Source organism: Mesoplodon bidens, assembly GCF_964165515.1.
Source record: "Mesoplodon bidens genome assembly, chromosome: 2".
In the NCBI taxonomy this organism is placed as follows: domain Eukaryota; kingdom Metazoa; phylum Chordata; class Mammalia; order Artiodactyla; family Ziphiidae; genus Mesoplodon; species Mesoplodon bidens.
Window position 1 is genome coordinate 131521996 of NC_138177.1, and position 25898 is coordinate 131547893.

Genomic DNA, 25898 nt, shown 5'->3' on the forward strand with positions numbered 1-25898 from the left:
TTGATCACAAGTAACTGAAAACTCGTAAAGTAAAACTGCAGTTAAGAGGGTACATGAAATCCCTTTGTAACAAATTAGGAAGAAGCAATACTCAGAATCTAGGAGGCAAAACAGTTGTTATGCACTGTCTCCTCCCAGACCTCCAAGTTTTCATAAACAGATTGAAGTATAACTTGGAAGGCACTTGAAAGATCCCCTTGTCCAACTCCCAACACTGGGCAAAAAGTTCTTTGACAACATCCCTGAACAAGTCATTAAGCTCTGCCAAATGAACACTAGTTATGAAAGCACACCTTTAGTGACAGGGTGTTTACTACCTGCCAATGTGGCCTTGCCCATTCTTAAGCGACTTGAATTGTTGGAAAATCCTTTCTCATGTTTGGTCAGCTGGGACCTTGATGGACTTTACCATTAGTGATGCTGCAACTACAGTGGCATTTGCTTCTAGAAAAGATCAGTTACCCCAACTGACTATATAATTTATTGTCCAAACTGGAACACAGAATGAAAGGGAAATAATTGTATCAGGACTGTCCCAGGCAGTCTGGTATGTGTGAGCACCCAAACTATAAGTAAGGGAGTCAGGGTCCAGGCCACAAGGAGAAGAGGCTTGCAGGACATGGGAAGGTCATCAGGACCTCCACCAATCGTTTTTTTGGCTGTGTCGGGTCTTCACTGCTGCACACAGGGTTCCTCTAGTTGTGGTGAGCAGGGGCTTATTCTTTGTTGCAGTGCATGGGCTTCTCATTGTGGTGGCTTCTCTTGTTGTGGAGCATGGGCTCTAGGAGTGTGGGCTTCAGTAGTTGTGGCACGTGGGCTCAGTAGTTGTGGCTCGTGGGCTCTAGAGTGCAGGCTCAGTAGTTGTGGCACATGGGCTTAGCTGCTCTGCTGCATGTGGGATCTTCCTGAACCAGGGATCGAACCCATGTCCCCTGCATTGGCTGGTGGATTCTTAACCACCGTGCCACTAGGGAAGTCCCCACCAATCGGGATTGAACTCAGAGTTTGTGCATTCTTGTCAACACGCCAAGGAAAAGGCTGGTATTCCAGAGAAGGGCCCACCAAACCAGAGTCGGGCAAGTTATAATTTTGCACATGCTTGGTAGAAGGGCACTTGCTTTTCACATTAAGCTTGTGTTCAAATAGCTTCCTAAGAATTTTTCATAGACTAAAGGTCTGCTATGAAGTCAGGTCTCTTCTCTTCTGTACTTGGAAATTTTAATTCTTTGATCCCAAATGAATGACTTTATGTTCACCTCATTAAATTGGAGGCACGGGGCGGGGTGGGGGGGAAGGGGGAATGCCCAGGGTGGATCTCTGGCCCTGCAGCTTGCTGTGTGTGACCTTGGGCTAATCCCTTCATCACTGATCCTCAGCTGCCTCAGGGGAAGAGGCTAAGGATCAGATGAATAAGTGTATGTGAAAGCATTTTGTAAACTATGAAGTAAAATCAGGATCTAAATTTATGTGTATTTTTTCATTCATTCAATCTACAAATTTTTATTCAATACTTATAGCCAGAGACTGCTACCTGGGCACTGAGGATATTGCTGTAGCTGAAAATTAATGCCTATGGATATGATACAATTACCTGCCTCTTGAGTTTCTCATGTATACAAGTAACTATCTGTTCCACTTCTGTGTTATCCAAAAATGGGATAATTTCTCCTTTGCATTTTCCAGACCTTTTTATTAATATATTAAACGTATATGAAAGCTGATTCTTGCAGCACTGTAGTGGAGACTTTTTTTTCAAAGTTGTTACAGGAAATTAATTATCATTGGATGCAGTTTTTCACAGAAAACCACATGGTACTATGCTACCATCTAATTTAGAGTGAACGCAGTTTTCTGCACTTCATTTCCCACCACAGCAGCTGCCTCTGCTGTATCACGGCACTCTTTCCCTATGAAGCTGCAGAAAATCATTTTCTTCCTGGCACTATAGGTACCACTCCAGTCCTGCTGTGATGGCAGGCAAGCTGAAAACTATTTGCTGTCTTGGATTCCCACATATTTCACCAACACAAATAAAGCATATAGTGAAAACCTACCAAAGCTTCTCTCTGCAGGGCAAAACCAAAGTCATTTACCATAGAAAATTCTTTAAAACCAGTTTTTAAATTTCCATTCACCAGAATATGGACAAAGCTTTGTACAGAATATTTCTGTGTAATGACAGTATTGTAGTGCATGACAAAAGGGATACGTATCATTCATTTGCTCATTCCACAAACACTTCCTGAGTGCAAAGGATACGGCGGGGGGGATGCTACAGTATTCTGGTTGGTCAGAAATATGATCAGAGTGAAGCGGTACCGTTCCTCTGTGGACAAACCAGCCTCAAAACTGTCAGGGAATTTTGAGGAACTCTGCGACGATCATGACATATTTGAAGATACTGGAAAAGATGCCTGATCAATATTGCATCTGACCAGATGGCCTGTGGAGGAGGACTTGAACTTGGCCACAAATTGTACAGACCTGACTAATGGGCTGGCAGGTCCTAGAAGGGGATGGAAGAAGAGATCGTGGACATCTAATGGAGAGAAAAAGCACAAGAGACATCAGTTTGGCAGAGTGAGTCTGGACAGCAAGGCCTGCTGATTGGGGAGCTGATAATGCCAGTTACTGTGTGAGGCTGCTGTGCACTGCTGAAAGGAGGGGCAGGATGTAAAGGAAAGAGCTACGTCACTAGGATCCCAACCTTCACTTGGGTGTAAGGGACCAACAGCATTGCTCTGCTAACTGCAGAGAGAGCACAGGAGCAGTAGAGGCGATGGAATTAAGAGTCAAGAAAAGGTTGCTGGCAGGATGAGAGTGAGCAGACCGAGGGTATCAGGAAAACACTGGTCAATAGAGCAGAAAGACTGAAAAGGCTCAGATGTCATTTCCACATGGATTCTTTGAAGGAATACCTGGAGGAAGAACTCTCCAGAAAGAAAAATGCTGAAAGCTTTCCTAATCAAGGGGAAAGGAGTCCCAGATCAGTAAGATCTGGGGGACGCTAAAGGTGATGTCAGAGAAATATCCATTACAGATCAGAGAGTTAAAACTGATGTCATATCTTTATGATGGGTAGACTACTTTTGATCAGCACCATTCACCCATATGACCATTACTTTTAAAGATACTAAGCCTATGATTTTTGGTAATCTTTTAAAAAGGACCACACTAAACCAGCCAGAGAAAGACAATATCTTATGATATTGCTTATATGTTGAATCTAAAAAAAGTGATAGAAATGAACTTACATACAAAACAGAAATAGACCCACAGACATAGAAAACAAACTTTTGGTTACCAAAGGGGATAGGGGGCAGGCGGGGGTAAATTAGGAGTTTGGGATTAATATGTACACACTACTATATATAAAATAGACAACAAGGACCTACTGTATAGCACAGGGAACTCTACTCAATATTTTATAATAACCTATAAGGGAAAAGAATCTGAAAAAATAGATATATAAAATAGATATATATGTATGTATAACTGAATCACTTTGCTGTACACCTGAAACTAACACAACATTGTAAATCAACTATTCTTCATGTAGGAAAAAAAAGGGATCACACTGATGGATTTGAAAAAGAGGTACAGTAGGAGAGAGCTTAGTATGATTTCATTACTGAAAATGGATACAGAAAATATTGCTGTATACAAGTTACTTGCTAGATCATTTACGTGCTATAAATAATTAATAACTGGCAAATAACAATAAGTAGGCACTTCTTACATTGTAATGGCTGGTGGAAAAGTCTTAGAATTATTTGCCTGTACAGAGTTTCATCTTTAATCAGTATATGGGCTGCTTCCAAATTCACTGGATTTTCTAGCACTGGATTAGAAAGCATAACCTATAGGAAAACATATAGAACATAGAGTTTTTAAAGTAACTTTTTTCTTAGAGCAAAAAGACAAACCAATACATAAAACATTCAAGAAGGATTCATTAAATGCCTACAATGTATCCACCTGGAGATAGAGACAAAGACAAAAGAGACATGGTCCCTACTCTCAAGAAACACTTGATCTATCTTGGTTTTATACTGTACATTCATGAGCCAAACATTAGGATCAAAGCAAGTTACAAGTTTCTTCCTGTAACTCATTTCTTCCTATCACATAAATTTAAACTGATTTTTTTGTGTAAAGGGAAGTAAACATTAGAAAACATTGAAACATTTCCATTAAAAAATACACTACATTTTAACATGAGATCATATTTAGATCATGAATAAACAAACACATGTATTAAAAACTTGTATGCAATTCAATATCCCTCCAGATCACTGAATGCTTAACTTGGTATCTGTAGTAGTTTTCTATTGCTGCTATAACAAATTACCACGCAAATTTAGCAACTAAATCAGCACAAATTTATTATCTCACATTTTTACAAGTAGGAAGTCAGGGTTTATTGAGCTGGTTTTTCTTTTCTAGACTGAACAAGACTGAAATCAAGTCATCAGTTGGCTGGGCTCTTACCAGAAGCTCTGGGAAGAACATGCCTCCCACTCATTCAGGCTGTCTGTTAGCTGAATTCAGTTCCTGACTTCAGTATCTGTAGGACTGAGTTTCCCGTTTCTTTCCTGGTGATTAACTGGGGGCTACCCTCAACCCTGAGATGTCTCTTGCCAGTCCTTACACTTGGACCCCTACATGTCAGTGGCAAAGGTGTGAAAAATCCTTCTCGTGTTTGCTCCCCTCCTGTCATATCCTTTCTCCGTCTTTACTGCATTTCTGAGTGACTCTTCTGTCTTCCTTTTCTGTTGTTAAGGGCTCATATGATTACTTTGGGCCCCCCTGCATATTGCAGGAATAACCTTTCTATTTTAAGGTGAGCTGATTAGTAACCATAGTTCCATCTGCAAAGTTCCTTCACACCTAGATTAGTGTTTGATTGAGTAACCAGAGAATGGGAGTCTTGGGGGACATCTTCAAAATTCTGCCTACAATAGTATTTGCACATCTGGATGAAATAGGTGACCAGTAGTAACTAAAACTTAATAGTTCTGCTAGACCATGATGTTGTTTATCTGGCAACTCAAAATTAATATTAGCCCAAATTTGAAAAATTTATTCAATAATTCAGTATATTGAATCTTACATTATAACATACAAATTAGATAATAAAATATACCCAAAAGAGTAACTACCAGAATGTCTTAAGTGTAGATACAAGTCAGAGTGGATTACTGTGGCTTAAGAGTCATGGAAATGATAGCAATCTTTCACTAATAAAAGCAGTAATCTGACATCTGATATTTCAAAACCAACAAGAATTTTCTACTTTTTTTTTCCTATTTGGGAAACACATTGGGCTATATTTTCCAGAATATTATAATTGCTTAAATAAGGATTGCACTATATCTTTCAAAGTGGGTGGGAAGCAGATGAAACTTTTCTTCAAGAGCACGCTTTTGCTCTTTGGCTGGAGAGATAATCTTACTCAGAGAGGCACATCTGGTAAAGTTTATTCAATAGTCTTTGCATTGACCACTGTGCCTAAGACCTTTTCATATAATATATACACAAGCTATTAAGTATATTTAATGATTTTTTTAAGAACTAGAATGTAAGGAATAATTAAAATAGACAAATCAGACACCCTGCTAAAATAGTAAAAAAATAAAATAACAGTACAACTTTTAAAGTCACCATGTGTTAGTAAGAAATAATATAAAAAGCCATCTGGAGGGTAAATACAAAAATCTGAAGCATCAATAAACAACTGTACCAGTGGGTACATTTTGTAATATCCAATTAGTTATAGCCCATGAAATTGGAATTTCTTCTGTGGATGAGTGTTGGTACTTACTTTTTCACTGTATATGGAAGTACAAGTTTTCAAAGAAATCAAGGTTATAAAAATTTTAGGAGGAGATGATTAGCATATTCAGACTTTAAAATATTTTAAACACCATTTCAAGTAACACCCCCTTGTATAACAATGTGATAATTATAAATGTGTCTCACCTGTTAGTCAAAAGGTAGTAGTCAGAAAGCAATCTAAATTTAAATTACTTAAATAAAATGAAAAACTCAGTTCCTCAGTTACAGTAGCCACATTTCAAGTGCTCAGTAGAACATGAGACTAGAGGCTATGATATCGGACAGTGCAGATATTGAATATTTCCATAAGCACGGAAAGTTCTATTGGGCAGCACTGACCTTCAAAGTACTATTAAATAGCCATTAAAATATTAATTGTAGCAATCTGGAAATTACTTGAGATAAAATGTTAAGTGAAAAAGAAATAGGCTATATAATTTGAACATATATACCATCATTGCAACGATGTAAAAATTCAGATTTGTTGCTTCAATCATGTTACGTAGTACCTATAACACAAATTAGACTTGTTTCCTGACCTCAGGGAGCTTATAGTCCAACAGGGGAAGACAGATAAGGAAACAGTATATGCATTAGAGCATTATAGTGCTCTTATAGAGATGTGCTTAGGGTACCACTTTGCAAAGAAAACCTCCTTCCCTCCAAAACCAAAGCCATCAATTTCACCTAGGAAAGGAAATCAGGAAAGGCATTGCAGAGGAGGGCTCTTTTGACCCAGCTCTTACAATGTGAGCAGCTTCTTGCTGAACAGACTGAGAAAGAGGGAATAAAATGGGTTGCTAGTCAGATGGGGAACTGGACTGAACACTTTTTAAAGTGCAAGACTGATTTGGGTTTGTAACTTTAGAGTTTAGAACTCTGTAAATGCTTTTTAACCTGAATTGAACAAAGCACTGTGAGTGAAAAAAAAAAAAAAAAAAAAAGAAGATATCAATAGGAGCAGGATCTCACAGTGTGTTTGGGAGAGTTAAAGCCGAGGTGTGAGAAGCAGATCATCATTGGTCAGGCAACAGAATTTGGGCTTGACCCTGCAGGAAATGTGGAACTGAAGATTTAAAACTGAAACACAGGAGACAAAATTAGAAGAAAATGCTAATAACAATAGGGTAAGGAATTTTCTTTATGATTACCAGTGATTTTCTTTTCCTTTCCACTATCTTAAAAATCTTCTCTAACGTGGGCTTTTTTTTTTTTTTTTTTTTTGCGGTACATGCACTTCTCACTGTTGTGGCCTCTCTCGTTGCGGAGCACAGGCTCCGGACGCGCAGGCTCAGTGGCCATGGCTCACGGGCCCAGCCACTCCGCAGCATGTGGGATCCTCCCACACCAGGGCACGAACCCGTGTCCCCTGCATCAGCAGGTGGACTCTCAACCACTGAGCCACCAGGAAAGCCCTCTAATGTGGGCATATTTGTTTTATAAATCTATTTGAAAAATGAAAACAACTGTGTAATCTACTGACTTTCCATAATATATTTGGCAACATTTTGTTGTCATTTTGTATTACAGGTTAAAACTAAGAACAATCAAAATATTAACTAGGTTTTATTGAATTCTTTTTTTGGACAACTCATGGTTCTAAGTACTTTACATGTTATTTATTCATTTAGTCCTCACAAGTTATATGAGGTAGCTACTAACAGCCCCATTTTACTGATGAAGAAACTGAGGCAATGAGAAGTGAAGAAACTTGTCCAACAGTGCAAAGGTATTAAGTGGCAGAACCAAGATGTGAAGCCAAGCTATCTAAACTTACAGCCCCCAATGTACCTTTTATTAAATTATTCTGCTATTCAAAATTTTCATCATTTCACTCTGGTTTGCCCTCACTCATTACATTCCTGAGAACATTCATTTTTACTATTTTTAAGGCCAATCCTATTTAGGTGGAAGAGATAGGATGACTCAGTTTGAAGGAATCCAAAACATCAACCACAAATCTCTGCACAACACGCTCACTTACTTCCTCAAAGATTTTGCTCCAATCTCTCTCCCAGAACATGGCCTGGCACTGCTATATATGCTCAACACATACTTGTAGAATGAATGAATAAATAAACTGAACATTGAATTTTTAAAAATATTAAAGTTTACTCAGCATACTAAGATGCCTAGACAGAAAATTAATGATTAGTTTTATATTATTTTCAAAAACAAGAAATGGGAGAGATGAAATTTGTGTTGTAATTCTATATTACAGAGAAAATTCAATTAAGCCAGAATACTTTATTCTTCAGGTATTCCAGATGATCAAAATTTAATAGTTTATCTCCACATATTATCAATGATAAATAGACAGTATATCATGGACAGAATCTAGTGGATAGCATCTCGCTGAGCCAGATGTAAGTGGTCAAAGCAAGTGCCACTCAAATCATTTATCTTAGCATTTCAGGATGAGAAGGGAGGCTCTTTGAGGGTCGGGAATAACACAACACTGAAGCATGCTTCTAAAACCCATGGATCTAGGAGGTGAAGGGTGCATTCTAGAAATAGGCATCTACTGAGGAGAGGAGGAAATTCCTGGTTTAATTGTTCACTGGGTTTGATATGAAAGCTTATAAAAGCAGGTCTCTAGTACTGTCAGAAACAAAGGATAAAGCTGAACATTTTACATTGTAGTCACTTGATTCACCTCTCGGAGGAAGGCAAGGTTCATGAATGCGGAAGATCCAAAAGGCCTGTTCAACATTATAAAGTGAAGTTAGGAGCCAAAAGCAAACCTAAGGCTGTATTTCCAGAGTTGAAACCATCCAAACAGTTCTTTTCTTCTTTTATAAAATACATATTCTTTGGTTGGGAAGGGCTTAATCTATTGATTTCACTTTAAAAATAGTAGATTTTATAATTCAAGTTCCATTTTACAGTCTTGATGTAGAAATGTTATTGATTTATATAAGCTTACTCAAATCCTTTAAACATTTAACTATGCATTTTACATTTTATTCGTTATACTTTGAGTAATTGGGGTAATTAAAAGTATTAAAGACAGCATTATATTAATCTGTTCTTACCTGGAGGGTAAGTAAGATGCTGCTCAATGTATAGCTTCTATTCCACTTATAAGTGTTGTCCAAAAAATCTATACAGGGACGGCCAGTATATGGGTCTACTGTATTAAAATAATACATTAATATTATTACATAAAATTATTATTTAAAACTTATGAACATCAACAGGTCATAGCAAAGTTAGAAAGCAAATGACAAAGCAGGAAAATTATTTGCATTGAATGTGACAGACACTTAATACAGAGCAGCTGTTAGAGCAGGGACTTTGGTGTCAGACACACAGATTTGACAGTTGACCACTCCACTTATTTGCTGTGTGACGTTGAGCAATTAACTTTACCTCTCTAGGTCTCACTTGCTTAGTATATGAAATGGGGATATGATTGAAGTACCTACTTTCACTGAAAAGAATTTAAAAAATAAAGCCCTTAATAGAGTACCCGGCACATAGTGGATCCTCAAAAAATTATAGCTATCATTATTAATAATACTTTTATTAATGTATAAATAATTTTTGTAAATGAATAAGAAAAACATTTATATTCCAATAGAAAAATCTTGCAATAAAAAGGTAAGACCTGGGAAGAAAATTTTGAAAAGGTGAAAAGAGGGGTGTTTGATTTGGTACATTGTATTGTAAACTACAATAATAGTAATGGCGCAATGGATACAAGATTTCAGTGAATAATGTGGTAAAAGAATTTAGAAACAAATCCTAGTTGGTATTAAAACTGTTATAAGTTACAAGTGAAATTATGACTCAGTGGTGAAAGAAAAGATGATGGTATAAAAAGTTTTGTGCACACTATTCATGGTCCTCCAGTATTTGCTCTTCCTTTCCTCCATTTCTTCTCTCTATAATAAGAAACTTGATGCCTGCCCCATCCCCATTCCCCCATGCGGTTTTAGATGAATACATAGTTGCCCACATTTTCCCAGCCTTTCCTCTAACAAGATGTGGCCGTGTGACTAAGTCTTAATCATGAGGCATCGGCAGAAGTAAAGTGTGCACCTTCTGGATCATATTTTCTTAAGGAAGTTGTTCTGCCCTTTTCTCTTTTTCTCTCCCTTTACCACTGGCTGGAAATAGTGACAGAGTAAATGCCTTAGGTCCAGAAATGGAACCCACACACTGAGAATGGCAAAACCTCCCTGCCAGCTTTGTTCCATTACATCAGTATATAAATTGGAAAGATATATGAAAGGTTGGCCTATGCCCTAACACAGTTAGTTAACTAAGTCAGTATTTGGAAACACACACACACACACACACACACACACACACGTGTGTGTGTGTGTGTAGTTTTGGGGTTTTTTTATTAAATAGAATTATATTTTACATTTTATTCTTCAAAGTATTTTTTCATTTAATAGTAATTTGTCAACATATTTCTGGACATGTTTATTCAAAAAATATTTAAGCACTAACAATATGCCAGGTAGTGAAGATTCTAGGGCACAAGACTGACCAAAGAGTAAAGTCTTCATATGTCTTCCTTGATATGTTTAAAAGCAATGTATATAGCTGTAAGATATTTTACTTAAAAATTCCTATATTAATGGACATTGGAGTTATTTCTCTTTTCCTTATTTCCAACACTGTTACTGGAAACAAAATCTTTATTAATTAAATATTAATAAGAATATTAAGCATATTCTTTATATAGATCCCTAAAGTCTCCACCCCAAAACTATTAGAACTAGTAAATGAATTCGGCAAGGTTGCAGGATAAAAGATTATTATACAGAAATCTAGGGCTTCCCTGGTGGCACAGTGGTTGAGAGTCCGCCTGCCAATGCAGGGGACGCGGGTTCGTGCCCCGGTCTGGGAAGATCCCACATGCCGCGGGGCGGCTGGCCCGTGAGCCATGGCCGCTGAGCCTGCACGTCCGGAGCCTGTGCTCCGCAACGGGAGAGGGTACAACAGTGAGAGGCCCGCGTACTGAAAAAAAAAAGAAATCTATTGCATTTCTATACACTGATGATGAAATATCAGAAAGAGAAAGTAAAAAGGGAAAAAAATCCCATTTAAAATAGCAGCAAGAAAAACCCCTAGAAATAAATTTAACCAAAGAGGTGAAGGATGAATACCCTGAAAACTATGAAACATTGATGAAGGAAAATGAAGATGATTCAAAGAAATGGAACAATATCCCATGCCCTTGGATTGGAAGAATTAATATTGTTAAAATGGCCATACTACCCAAAGCAATCTACAGATTTAATGCAATCCCTATCAAAATACCCTGGACATTTTTCACAGAACTAGAACAAATAACCCTAAAATTCATATGGAGCCACAAAGCAATCTTGAGAAAAAAGAACAAAGCTGGAAGTATAACCCTCCCAGACTTTAGACTATACTAGAAAGCTACAGTAATCAAAACATCATGGTATTGACACAAAATCAGACACATAAATCAATGGAACAGAACAGACAGCCCAAAAATAAATCTGTGCACTATGGTCAGTTCATCTACAACAAAGGAGGCAAGAATATACAATGGAGAAAAGACAGTTTCTTCAACAAGTAGTGCTGGGAAAACTGGGTAGCCACGTGCAAAACAATGAGATTAGAACATTCACTCACACCATATACAAATTAAATTCAAGATGGTTTAAAGAGCTAATTGTAAGACCAGAAACCATAAAACTCCTAGAAGAGAACATAGGTGGAATACTCTTTGAAATAAATTATAGCAATGTTTTCTTGGATTGGTCTCCTAAGGCAAAAGAAATAAGAGCAAAAATAAACAAAAGGGACCTAATTAAACTTAAAAGCTTTTGCATAGCAAAGGAAACCACTGACAAAATGAAAAGACAACCTACGGAATCAGAGAAAATATTTGCAAATGATGCTACCAACAAGGGGTCAATACCTACAATATACAAACAGTTCACACAGTTCAATATCAAAAACAAATAAACCAATCAAAACATGGGCAGAAGACCTGAACAGACATCTTTTCAAAGAAGACATACAAATGGCTAACAGGCACATGAAAAGATGTTCAAACCACTAATTATTAGAGAAATGCAAATCAAAACAACGAGATATCACCTCACATCTGTCAGAATGGTTATCATCAAGTCTAAAAATCACAAATGTTGGCAAGGATGTGGAGAAAAGGGAACCCTTATACACTGTTGGTGGGAATGTAAATTGGTACAGCCACTATGGAAAACAGTACGAAGGTTCATCACAAAACTAAAAGCAGAGCTACCATATGATCCAGCAATTCTACTCCTGGGTATATATCCAGAAAAAATGAAAACACTAATTTAAAAAGATACACGCACCCCAATATTCACAGCAGCACTATTTACAATAGCCAAGATACAGAAGCAATCCAAGTGTCCATCAACAGCCTCACCCACCAGGGGGTGGACACCAGAAATGAGAAAACAATGATCCGGCAGCCTGCGGAACTAAGTCCACAAATGCAAGTCAGAAACTACCCTGGGACCAGCTGGTCCCTGGCCCTTGGAAGACAAGAGGGGAGTGTACTTCTGGGACACAGAGGACATCCCTTACAGAGGGCCACTTCTCCAAGGTTGAGAAACATAACCAACCTTCCACATACATAAAATTAGAAATAGAAATTTAGACAAAATGAGACAGCAGAGGAAGAGGTTCCAGATGAAAGCAAAAGATAAAATCCCAGAAGAAGAATTAAGTGACATGGAAATAGGCAATCTACACAAGGAAGAGTTCAGAGTAATGATCACAAAGATGATCCAAGAGCTCAGGAAAAGAATGGATGCACAGAGTGAGAAGTTACAGGAAGGCGCTAACAAAGAATTAGAAAATATAAAGAACAACCAAGAAGAATACAATGTTGTATTGAAGAATATAATAACTGAAATGGAAAATACACTAGAAGGAGTCAATAGCAGAATAAATAAGGCAGAAGAACAGATAAGTGAGCTGGAAGACAGAGTGGTGGAAATCACTGCCGCAGAACAGAATAAAGAAAAAAGAATGAAAAGAAATGAGGACAGTTTAAGAGACCTCTAGGACAATGTCAAACGCACCAACATTCGCATTATAGGGGTCACAGAAGAAGAGAGAGAATAAGGGACTGAGAAAATATTTGAAGAGATAACAACTGAAAACTTCCCTAATATGGGAAAAGAAACAGCACCCAAGTCCAGGAAGCGCAGAGGCCCATACAGGATTAACTCAAGGAGAAATACACCAAGACACATAGTAATCAAACTGACCAAAATTAAAGATAAAGAGAAAATATTAAAAGCAACAAGGGAATCCCCATAAGGTTATGAGCTGACTTTTCAGCAGAAACTCTGAAGGCCAGAAGGGAGTGGCATAATATATTTAAAGTGATGAAAGGGGAAAACCTACAACCAAGAATACTCTACCCAGCAAGGCTCTTGTTCAGATTTGACTGAGAAATCAAAAGCTTTACGGACAAGCAAAAGCTAAAAGAATTCAGTACCACCAAACTAGGTTTAAAACAAATCCTAAAGAAACTTCTCTAGGTGGAAAAGAAAAGACCACAACTAGAAATAAGAAAATTACAAAATGGGAAAGCTCACCCATAAAGGCAAACATACAGTAAAGACAGGAAATCATCCACACACAAATATGATATCTAAACTAGTAATCATGAGAGAAGAAGAGTACAAATGCAAGACATTTGAAATGCATTTGAAATTAGGAGATCAGCAACTTAAAATAATCATGTATACATACAGAATGCTATATCAAAACCTCATGGAACCACAAACCAAAAATCTGTAATATATATATATATGAAAAATAAGATAACCAAACATAACACTAAAGATAATCAAATCACAAGAGAACAAAAGAAGAAAGAAAATAAAGAACAAGGTCCTATTGTATAGCACTGGGAACTACATTCAATATCCTGTGATAAACCATAAGAGAAAACAGTAAGCAAAAGAATATATAAATGCATAACTGAATAACTTTGCTGTACAGCAGAAATTAACAACATTTAAATCAACTATACTTCAATAAAATATTTTTTAAAAAGAGGAAAGGAAGAAGGAAGACCTATAAAAACAAATACAAAACAATTAACAAAATGACAATAAGAACATACATACTGATAATTACCTTAAATGTAAATGGATTAAATGCTCCAGCCAAAAGACACAGACTGGCTGAATGGGTACAAAAACAAGACTCAAATATATGCTGTCTGTAAGAGACTCACTTCAGATCTAGAGACTCATACAGACTGAAAATGAGGGGATGGAAAAAGGTATTCCAGGCAAATAGAAATCAAAAGAAAGCTGGAGTTGCAATACTTACATCAGACAAAATAGACTTTAAAATAAAGACTGTTATAAGAGACAAAGAAGGACAGTACATAATGACCAAAGGAACAATCCAAAAAGAAGATATAACAATTGTATATATATATATGCATCCAACACAGGACCACCTCAATATATAAGGCAAATGTTAACAGACATAAAAGGAGAACTTGACAGTAACATAATAATGGTGGGAGAGCTTAACACCCCACTTACATAAATGGACAGATCATCCAGACAGAAAATCAATAAGGAAACACAGGTCTTAAATGACACATTAGACCGGATGGACTCAATTGGTATTTATAGAACATTCCATCTGAAAGCAGCAGAATACACAGTCTTTTCAAGTACACATGGAACCATCTCCAGGATAGACCACTTGCTGGGGCACAAAGCAAGTCTCTGTAAATTTAAGAAAACTGAAATCATATCAAGCATCTTTTTCAACCACAAGACTATGAGATTAGAAATCAACTACAAGAAAATATCTTCAAAAAAACATAAAAATGTGGAGGCTAAACAGTATTCTACTAAACAACCAATGGATCACTGAAGAAATCAAAGAGGAAATCAAAAAAGTACCTAGAGACAAATGAAAATGAAAACACAATGATCCAAAACCTACGGAATGTAGCAAAAACAGTTCTAAGAGGGAAATTTACAGTGATAAAACCTGAGCTCAGGAAACAAGAAAAATCTCAAATAAACAACCTAAACTTACACCTAGAGCAACTAAAGAAAGAAGAACAAACAAAACCTGAAGTTAGCAGAAGAAAAGAAATCATAAAGATCAGAGCAGAAATAAATGGAATAGTAACTACGAAAACAATAGAAAAGATCAATGAAACTAAAATCTGGTTCTTTGAAAAGATAAACAAAATGGATAAACCTTTAGTTAGACTCATCAAGAAAAAAGGGAGAGGGCCCAAATCAATAAAATCAGAAATGAAAAAGGAGAAGTTACAACCAACACCACAGCAATACAAAGGACCATAAGAGACTACTACAAGCAACAATATACCAATAAAATGGGCAACCTAGAAGAAATGAACAAATCTTAGAAAGGTACAATCTCCCAAGACTGAACCAGGAAGAAATAGAAAATATTAACAGACCAATTACAAGTACTGAAATTGAAACTGTGACTTAAAAACTCCCAACAAACAAAAGTCCAGGACCAGAAGGCTTCACAGGCAAACTCTATTAAACAGTTACAGAAGAGTTAACACGTTTCCTTTTGAAACTATTCCAAAAATTGCAGAGGAAGGAACAGTTCCAAACTCATTCTATGAGGCCACCATCACTGTGACACAAAAACCAGGCAAAGATTTCACAAAAAAAGAAAACTACAGGCCAATATCACTGATGAACCTAGACGCAAAACTCCTTAACAAAATACTGGCAAATTGAATCCAACAATACATTAAAAAGATCATACACCAGATCAAGTGGGATTTATCCCCGGGATGCAAGGATTTTTCAATATCCACAAATCATTCAGTGTGATACACCACATCAACAAATTGAAGAATAAAAACCATATAATCATATCAATAGATACAGAAAAAGCTTTTGATAAAATTCAACATCGAATTATGATAAAAACTCTCCAGGGCTTCCCTGGTGGTGCAGTGGCTGAGAGTCCACCTTCCGATGCAGGGGACACGGGTTCAGGCCCCGGTCCGGGAAGATCCCACACGCCGCGGAGCGGCTAGGCCCGTGAGCCATGGCCACTGAGCCTGCAAGTCCGGAGCCTGTGCTCTGCAATGGGAGAGGCCACAACAGTGAGAGGCCCGTGTACTGCAAAAAAAAAAAAAAAAAAAAAACAAAACTCTCCATAAAGTGGGCATAGAGGGAACCTACCTCAACATAATAGTGGCCATATATAACAAACCCACAGCTAACATCATACTCAGCAGTGAAAAGCTGAAAGCATTTCCTCTGAGATCAGGAACAAGACAAAGATGTCCACTCTCGCCACTTTTAGTCAACATAGTTTTGGAAGTTCTAGCCATGACAATCAGAGAAGAAAAGGAAATAAAAGGAATACAAATTGGATGGGCTTCCCTGGTGGTGCAGTGGTTGAGAGTCCACCTGCCTATGCAGGGGACACGGGTTCATGCCCCAGTCTGGGAAGATCCCACATGCCGCGGAGTGGCTGGGCCTGTGAGCCATGGCCACTGAGCCTGCGCGTCTGGAGCCTGTGCTCCGCAATGGGAGAGGCCACAACAGTGAGAGGCCTGCGTACTGCAAAAAAAAAAAAAAAAAAAAAAAAGGAATACAAATTGGAAAAGAAGTAAAACTTTCACTGTTTTCAGATGACATGATGCTATACATAAAAAATCCTAAAGACACTACCAGAAAACTAGTAGAGCTCATCAATGAATTCAGTAAAGTTGCAGGATACAAAATGTATACATGGAAATATGTTGCATTTCTATTCACTAACAACGAAAAATCAGAGAGAAACTAAGGAAATAATCCCATTTACCATCACATCAAAAAGGATAAAATACCTAGGAATAAACCTCTCTAAGGAAGCAAAAGACCTGTACGCTGAAAACTATAAGACGCTGATGAAAGAAATTGAAGATGACACAAACAGATGTGTTCTTGGACTGGAAGAATCAATACTGTCAAAATGACTATAGTACCCAAGGCAGTCTACAGATTTAATGCAATCCCTATCAAATTACTAATGGCATTTTTCACAGAACTAGAACAAAAAATTTTTAAATTTGTATGGAAACACAAGAGACCCAAAATAGCCAAAGCCACCTTGAGAAAGAAAAACAGAGGTGGAGGAATCAGACTCCCTGACTTCAGACTATACTACAAAACTACAATCAACAAAACAGTATCAGACTGGCACAAAAACAGAAATACAGATCAGTGGAACAGGATAGAAAGCCCAGAAATAAACCCACACACATATGGTCAATTAATCTATGACAAAGGAGTCAAGAATGTACAATGGAGTAAAGATAGTCTCTTCAATAAGTGGTGCTTGGAAAACTGGACAGCTACATGTAAAAGAATCAAATCAGAACACTCTCTAACACATACACAAAAATGAAGTCAAAATGGATTAAAGACCTAATATAAAATTGGATACTCTAAAACTCCTAGAGGAAAACATAGGCAGAATAGTCTTTGACATAAATCGCAGCAATATCTTTTTGGATCTGTCTTCTAGAGTAATGGAAATAAAAACAAAAATAAACAAATGGGACCTAATTAAACTTAAAGGCTTTTGCACAGCAAAGGAAACCATAAGCAAAACAAAAAGAGAACCTACAGAATGGGAGAAAATTTTGCAAATGATGTGAGCAAAAAGGGATTAATTGTACAAGTATACAAACAGCTCTACAGTTCAACATTAAAAAACAACAACCCAATCAAAAAATGGGCATGAGATCTAAATAGACAGTTCTCCAAAGAAGACTTATATATGGCCAACACACACATGAAAACTGCTCCACATTGCTAATTATTAGAGAAATGCAAATCAAAGCTACGTTGAGGTATCACCTCACACCAGTCAGAATGACCATCATGAAAAAGCGTACAAACAATAAATGCTGGAGAAGGTGTGGAGAAAAAGGAACCCTCCTACACTGTTGTTGGGAATGTACATTGGTACAGCAACTATGGAGAAATGTATGCTGCTTCCTTAAAAAACTAAAAATAGAGCTACCATATGATCCTGTAATCCCACTCCTGGGCATATACCCAGAGAAAACTATAATTCAAAAAGATACATGTACCCCAATGTTCACTGCAGCACTATTTACAATAGCCAAGACATGGAAGTAACCTAAATGTCCATCAAGAGATGAATGGATAAAGAAGATGTGGCATACATATACAATAGAATATTACTCAGCCATTAAAAAAGAGTGAAATAATGCCATTTGCAGCAACATGGATGGACCTAGAGATTATCATACTAAGTGAAGTAAGCAAGACAGAGAAAGACAAATATCATATGATATCACTTATATGTGGAATCTTAAAAAAAATGGTACAAATGAACTTACATTCAAAACAGAAATAGACCCATAGATATAGAAAACAAATTTACAGTTACTAAAAGGGAAAGCAGGGGGAGGGACAAATTAGGCATTTGGGTTTAACATATACACACTACTGTATTTAAAACAGATAACTAACAAGGACTTACCATATAGTGCAGAGAACTATACTCGATATTTTGTAATAACATATAAGGGAAAAGAATCTTGAAAAGACTACATATATAACAGAATCACTTTACAGTACACCTGAAACTAACACAACATTGTAAATCAACTATACTTCAATACAAAAAAAAAACCACACTAAAAAAAAAACCGCTTGTTTATAACCTTTGCCCATTTTTCTGTTGCTCTCTGTTTTTTCTTACTGATCCACAAGTGGTCTTTACATATTATAAATATTCTGTTTTATGCATTGAAAATATTTTCCCTCAGTTTGCAAAAGTCAGTGTATTTTTATCTCTGTTTATAATGTCGTTAGCTATAGAGAAGTCTTAAGAAGTTTATGTAGTTTAATGTGTCATGCTTTTCTCATGGTTTCTAGGATTTGTTGTTTTTAGAAAAGCCTTTCTCACCACACCCATAAAAGTTCTATTAGATTTTCTTTTTAGCATTAAAATTTTTTGCATTTGTAATCGATCAAGAATTTACTTCGCATATGACTTGAGGTAGCAATCTAACTTATTCCTTTCTAAAATGTTAATTTGTCCGTGCATTATTTTTATAGTAAAAAATTAGATCCAACTAAAATATTGAACAATACAGGAATTAAGTTTATTATTTAGTCATTAAAAATTATATTTTGAAGAATGTTTAATATTGCAGAAATAAATGTATTATGTCATTTTAAGTAAAAATATATAAACCTTTGTGTAATAACTCAACTATGTAGATAAAATGCATACATAGAAGAAGGAAATAAATTTGGTTAGATATAGAGAATAGTATCTCTCTGAATTAGGATTCAGGTAATAATTTTTTTCCGCCTTTTAATATTTTCCCCAATAAGCATGCTTACTTTTATAATCGTAACAAAGTGATTAAAAAGAAACATTATTAAACACTAACAAAGAGCAAGGTTAATGGGGACAGAACCTGTGATGATAAAAATTTCATTTGTTCCTTACCATTTGGATGAAAAGGAATTGTTCTAAATTTCACAACCGGAGGGACAAAATTATACTCCGATGTAAAATTTATTCTCAGTTGGAAGAATGATCCTGTGATACAAAAAGAAACATTTTTACTAAAGTGTCATGTTGAACTGATTAACTGTAACCTAACACTGAAGTTTATTCCTACAGTTTAGCCTCCCCAAGGTCCCTAGAGTTTTATTATATTAATAAGTAAATTGGATTATAGGATGCCTAGACTCCTCTAGATGGTGTAATAGACCCCTCACAATCTAATTCCATGTTTTCAGCCACATTCCCACCAGTCCTTTCTACCCACTGACCCTGTCCCACTAACACCCGGCCCCTTCACTGTGTAACTCATCTTTACTGAACTCACTGCTCCAGAACCCTCTCCTGCCACCTCATGTCAGGCTGTTTACTCTGCCTGGATTTCCTTCTGATTCTAAACCTGGTGAATTCTCACACATTCTTTAGGACCCAACTCAAGTGACACTTCCTTGGGAAGCCGTTCCTGACTCTACAAGGCAAAATTAACTAATCACTGTCTCCTCGGTTTTCCATTCAAAATCCATAATAGAACATGTTATATTTTATTGTAATTGTCCACTTACATGTTTTTCTCCCCTACCTCACTAAACAAATAATCTTGTTAATCCGCAACTGTAAGAGTGCATGGTCATTAAAGCTTATAGTGGTCTAGTTTGCTTGAGAATTTGATTTATGGAAATATGAGGAAAAATCATAGAGGAAAAAAATGAGACATAATTGTGGGATTTTTCTGCCAATAGGCATTTTGTTAGCTATTCTCTGATTTCATGGAAGACTGTTAGATGATATTCTCAATTGATATGCTTTCCTGTGTGTGCTTCTTAAAAACATGATAACATTAAGATTGGGCATAAAGAAAAATTCAAACCTGAAATTTCCATCCATGTTGACAAATGGCAAAAAATTAAGCCATATAATGAAAAAATAACATGTAAATACTTTAGGAATTCTAGAAAATTTATACAATGCAACCTTAAAGAAAATAGGCTAATAATACAAAGACTTTTAAAGAAGTAAATTAGTTTTGAAAGCACAAACCATACCAAACTGTATTCTGTAGACCTTCAATATCAACTTCCCATTGCATCATACCTTCACTTACAGGAAAGCCAGTAATACCCTTTAAGCAAGAAAAATTAAAGCAGAAAAAAGATTAAATATTTATTGCAGCTTGGAAAATCAGATATTAGATTACAATGAATTCCAAAAGCTCTACGTTTTCTTTCTCTGATAAATTTTTTTTTTTTGATTTTGGGAAGGTGTTATATATCACCTTATTACAGAGAAGTTAAGATAGATTCCAGGAAACACATGCAATAGCAAATTTTAAATAAATCAGTAGTGTAGTGTGCAAATCACAAGTGGGACAGTAAGGTCAAGACTAGAATGTGTGGCTTAATGTAAGACAACAGACAATTTAAGACTCAAATTCAAAATGAAAAATAGTTGGAAAGCTTGCATTTCTTCAAAGATTTTAAAAAACATATGGATGCTATATAAGGCATGAAGTAAGAAAATTTTCATTAAGAAAAACACAACTCTAAAATTATGCTCATATATAAAAATAAAATTTTCCTACACTTGAGGTATTATTCCAATGGAGGGACAAAAATGTATTTCATAGAATAAGGTTATTGGTTATGCTGAGGAATACACTTAAATATAGTCAATAAATACTTCTGAGCAACCACATAGTTATTAGGTATGTTAAGTGCTAGTCTGGATAACCATTACATCTCTATTATCTACATTATCTATATTTACCTAACACTTCTCCCTTCAACAGATTTTCTTTCAACAGAAAGCCACAAAATTCAGGTGGAGCAGAAACAATATCAAATGTTACTTTCATACCTCTCAGATGTTTGTTGTTGAACTCAATAATTGTTCCCGACATCTCCTCTTAAGGCAATACTTCCATGGCAGGAGAGGAAAGACAGCAATGCCATTGAACTACACCCTATGCAGCTGTTGGTAAGCATGCTACACCCTCTTTCTATGCACGGCTTTCTATTCTTTCTAAGTACACCCTCGTCCCTTCCATTTTTAAATTCTCCATATTGTATGTGATGAAACAGCCTATGGCAACCACTGAACAGCCTATGAACACTGAAACCTCATTGGTGGCATTCGGGGCAAAGCCTTCCTCTGTGTTAAAATTATAAGGGAAAGGCGCTTCTGTGTTATATGTGACAGAAGTTGGCAAAAAGTGCACTAGACAGGAAGTAGTAGAAAACCCTGTGATGGAATCCTGTGGCCAAATATTTACTGACCCTTTCTGAGGCTTAGGTTTCTGGTAGGTAAAACAAAACACTACAAACTTATTTTGTAGTACTGTAATTAATGAGTGCAACCCTGGACCTACTAGTCACTTACTACCTGAGAGACCCTGATATTCGGGGCTTAAATGCCCATAAATTACTCAGCATAGTGTGCTCAATATTGTTAACTATTATTATGAAGTACAAATAGTTGTTATTATTATGAAGTAGATTATTATACTGAAATAGGTTCATTAAACAAGTCTGTAGTGGCAAATTATGTTTAACTAAATTATACCTTATAAGATAAACACAGATTAAACTGCTTTTAAAAATTGGTACTCCAGTGAAACACACCCTCCAGGTCTCCAGTACTCACCTCATAATTGTTTTTCTTCAACTCTTGGAATTCTCTTTGCAGCAAGATGTAGGCTCTGCTGTACATGATAAGGCAGCAGAGTCTGGCACTTGTCCCCGCACTCCTAGGGTTCGCTCTGAGGCAGGTGTCTGAGGTTATGGGTCACCTTCCCGCACCTAGTTAACTGACATAAGTTACTTGCTTTCTCGACCGAGCCTCAGAACGCTGTGTGCTCCCAAGATAAGTGGCTCTAAGTTGGACATATAACAGTGACTTTTTTTGTCCTCTGACTCTTCTGAAGGAGGACTTCAGAAGGAAGACTTGAGCACTTTCTCAACTGCGGTGTGTCACTTCAGGGCCAGCCCACAGCCCATCTGAAGGCAAACTTGGACGAGCTTCTGGGACCACCCGTGTTGCTTGTGCGTGAAGCGGGCATGAGAGGCGTAAGCGTAGGGCGGTCGTAGCCGGTTGTTGTCTCCGCTTTACAGGTGTAACTAACTGGGCGCCAGCTCTGCCGGAGGATGCCAATCGGTTGCCAAGCAACTGGACTGAGGGGCGACTAGAGTGAAGGAGGTGGGAGCTTCGCCGCTCCTCATCCAATCAGCGACGGGGGGCGGCCTCTGGAAACCTCCTCAGCCAATCATCCAACCAGTTCAGTTTGAAAGGCCAATGAGAGCCGTTGTTGAGGCCCCCTCCACCCCCGCGCCCCGTGAGCCCGCGAGATCCACCAACTTTGGATTCTACCCAGCTGGGGTGGGGGGGAGGAGGGGTGAAGTCAGAGGATCTAGCTAATAAGTCTTAAGTCAGAGAAGCCTTCACTCGAAGTCCTTCTCCGAAATAATCTTTTCTTTTTCTTTGAATATCAGAAACCATCAGGTAGTAAGTGACCAGTATTACAGGTCTGCGCTTATTTATAATAACTTATATGGCACGTTAGCGTTCACGATATGTTCGCATACCTTATTATGTCATCGAATCCTAGTTACTCTGGGAAAATGCTCCACAACAGGGAGCTACGTGAAATTCTCAGATTCCCATCTCTTGCCGGAGAGTTTTGCACCTGCTGTCCCTTCTGTCTAGACACTTACCACGTTCCTTCCATCCTTCCTCCCCACATTTTTCCTTCACTCATCGGTCAGATTTACCTTTGCCTATGATTCCTTATGGAATCCCCTAAGACAAGATTAGGCTCCTTTCTTGTGATCCTAGAGGACCCTGTTAGTATTTATCAGGCTGTATCACAATTGCCCATTGCATTCTCCATCCAGCCCACTGTGAGCTACTTAAAGGCTTTAATCTGACGGTGTCAACTACAGAAACTGGCATCCTTGCTCAGAGTGCTTTTTTTTTCTTACTATTTATTTACTAATTTTATGGAAACAGGGCATCAGGTCAATTAGTTCATTCATTCCACAAATATTTATTTAGCACTTCTCATGTGCTATGGAACAATAAAGATGAAGTGATGCCCTTTTGGCTCCAGTATTCAGTAAGTAAATATACAAAACCAAAACAAGTGTACAAAACAAAAATCATAATTTCAGATCACAAGTGTATATAGACAATAAAACAGTAATGTGATAGAGAGTAGGTAGTTAAGGGTTAGAAATGGTGGTCAGGGAAGGCCTTGGTCAGGAGTGGACTTTGAGGTGACACATGAAAGATAAGATGAGAAGGAGCCAGCTATAAGAAATGTTGAGGGCAAAGAGTTCCGGGAAGAGGAAAACACAATAGTTCTCAGTCAGGGAAAAGCTAGGCTTCAAAAGGGAACCAGGGAGGGCCTGAGAGAACATGGCGGAGATGTGATTAGGATGGAGCCCTACACGGTGCGAAGTTTGGGTTTTATTTGAATAGAAATGGGAATCATTGAATGGCTTTAAGCATGAGAGTGTCATGCTCTGCTTTACATTTACAAAGTTACTCTGGCTGCCTTGTGGAGAATGGATTGTGCAGGAGACCATTTAGAAGGCTCCCATGGTCAATTTCATGTCCAGGTAGGGTAGCTTAGAAATTCCCAACAACATCTTAACTTTACTGACATTTGGCACAATAAAATGATTTGATTCTGTGTTTCATAGAACTGAATACAAAGGATTTTTTTCTATTAAAATATCAACTAGGACCTGAGATTGAATTTTGGGGGGCTCTCCTTCAGATGCCATCAGATTTCCACTTGGGTTTATGTAGGACTGGCAATGTATGGTGAAAGTGAAGAAAGGGCTGCTTCTGTGAGAAAGTAATGGACCCAATTTGGGGATATTAACTAGGTTTCTTGATGATACTGTGGTGGCCCTGTGGTCCTTCCTTCTACTCTGATAGGGGGAAACTGTGATAATAAATGCAGACCCCTTTGTTTTTTGTGTAAAATGTTACTCTAGGAGAAATTATGTTAAAGTAAGAGAGAAAGATAAAATTAAAGCATTCTTTGTTCTGAAGTTTTAGAAATTGGTATACATATGGTACATTAGTGCAGTGAAAATCAAGCTGGTATATTCTCCTACGACCCCTCAAATCTATTGCTAGCCTTGCCCTCTCCTTGGGACTTCAGACTAGTATACCCAGCTGCCTGGTTCTCACCAGGCTGTCTCAAGGACATTTCAAACTCAAAATATCCAAAAATAAACTCATTACCTTCCATCCTCTCAAGCAGCCTTCTATCCTGTTTGTTTTACCCAGTTTCTCAAGCTGGAAACTTGAAGTGTGCTCTGACTCCTCCTCTTCCTCATGACTTACATTTAATCACTTACCAAGACCTGCTGCTTTTCTAGCTTCTTCTCACACCTTATCACCAGTGCCCAAGCGCACAGCCTTGCGATCTCTTGCTAGAACACAGAACATCTTTATACTATATTCCCTGTCTCCACACTTTCCTGTCATAAAACTTGACAGTAATTATTTAAACTAAACATGTGATCATGTAATTCTCTGCTTAAAATACTTCAAGGAATCCCCTTCATCTCTCCAGCTTATTCTGCCTCCATCTACAGAGTTTTAAATGTGGATTGACTTCTCGGGGTGTGGGTAGGGTGGCTGGAATTGTGGACAACTTTGTATGTGTCTGTATATCTATGTGTATGTGTGTGCACATAGACTTTTTTTTTTTTGGTAGAACAGGGGCCATGGAATTCATTAATTTTAATAATAGCCTGTGATGTAAAAAGCTTAAGAAACTATGCACTAACAGTACAAAGGATTGAAAAGAGAAATGTTGCATTATATTTCTTATGGTAGGCAGAATTCTAAGATGACCTCCAAGAGCTCCACCCCCTGCATAATCCTCAGGACTGTGAATAAGATAGATTTTTCTCCTGTGATTAAGTTGACTTATGTGGCATAGTTGACTTTAAGAAAGGGAGATTATCTTGGGTGAGCCTGACCTAATCTGGTGAGCCCTTAAATGGGACTGGGCTCTTCCTAAGGCGAGTAATTGAAAGCATGAGAGGGATTCCACGTGAGGGAGATCCTCTGTTGACACTTTTGAAAATGGAAGGGGCCAGGAGGCAAGGAATTTAGGCAGCCTCTAGGAGCTGAGAGTGGCTGCTGGCTGACAACCAGCAAGAGAATCAGGGCCCCAGCCCTACAACCATAGCAACTGAATTGTGGGACAAACACATGAGCTTGGAAGAGGACCTGAACTTCAAATTAGAACATAACCTGGCCAATACTTGTGAGACCCTGAGCAGACAATTCAGGCGTGCCATACCGAGATATGACCGAGAGAGCTGTGGGCTAATAAATGGTATTGTTTTAAGATATTAAGTCTGTGGTATTTTGTTATGCAGCAATAGCTAACTTATACTACTTCTTACCCAGAGTGCACAGCTACTGACCAAGACAAGCTTTGTGGCACAAGGTCAGTCACTTACTGAGCTGGATTT

General features: G+C 37.5%; 1 protein-coding gene across 1 annotated transcript in view; it reads right to left on the reverse strand.

The window, feature by feature from the left end:
- UBE2U (ubiquitin conjugating enzyme E2 U) overlaps window positions 1-22107 on the reverse strand; it is a gene marked incomplete at both ends in the record, with an annotated part of 40472 nt that extends 18365 nt beyond the window's left edge. Inside the window, 5 exon segments of the mRNA XM_081225673.1 lie at window positions 3740-3860; window positions 8874-8971; window positions 19345-19437; window positions 20440-20521; window positions 22042-22107. Coding sequence (XP_081081799.1) covers window positions 3740-3860; window positions 8874-8971; window positions 19345-19437; window positions 20440-20521; window positions 22042-22107 — 460 coding nt within the window.
- Window positions 22108-25898: the final 3791 nt, after the last annotated feature.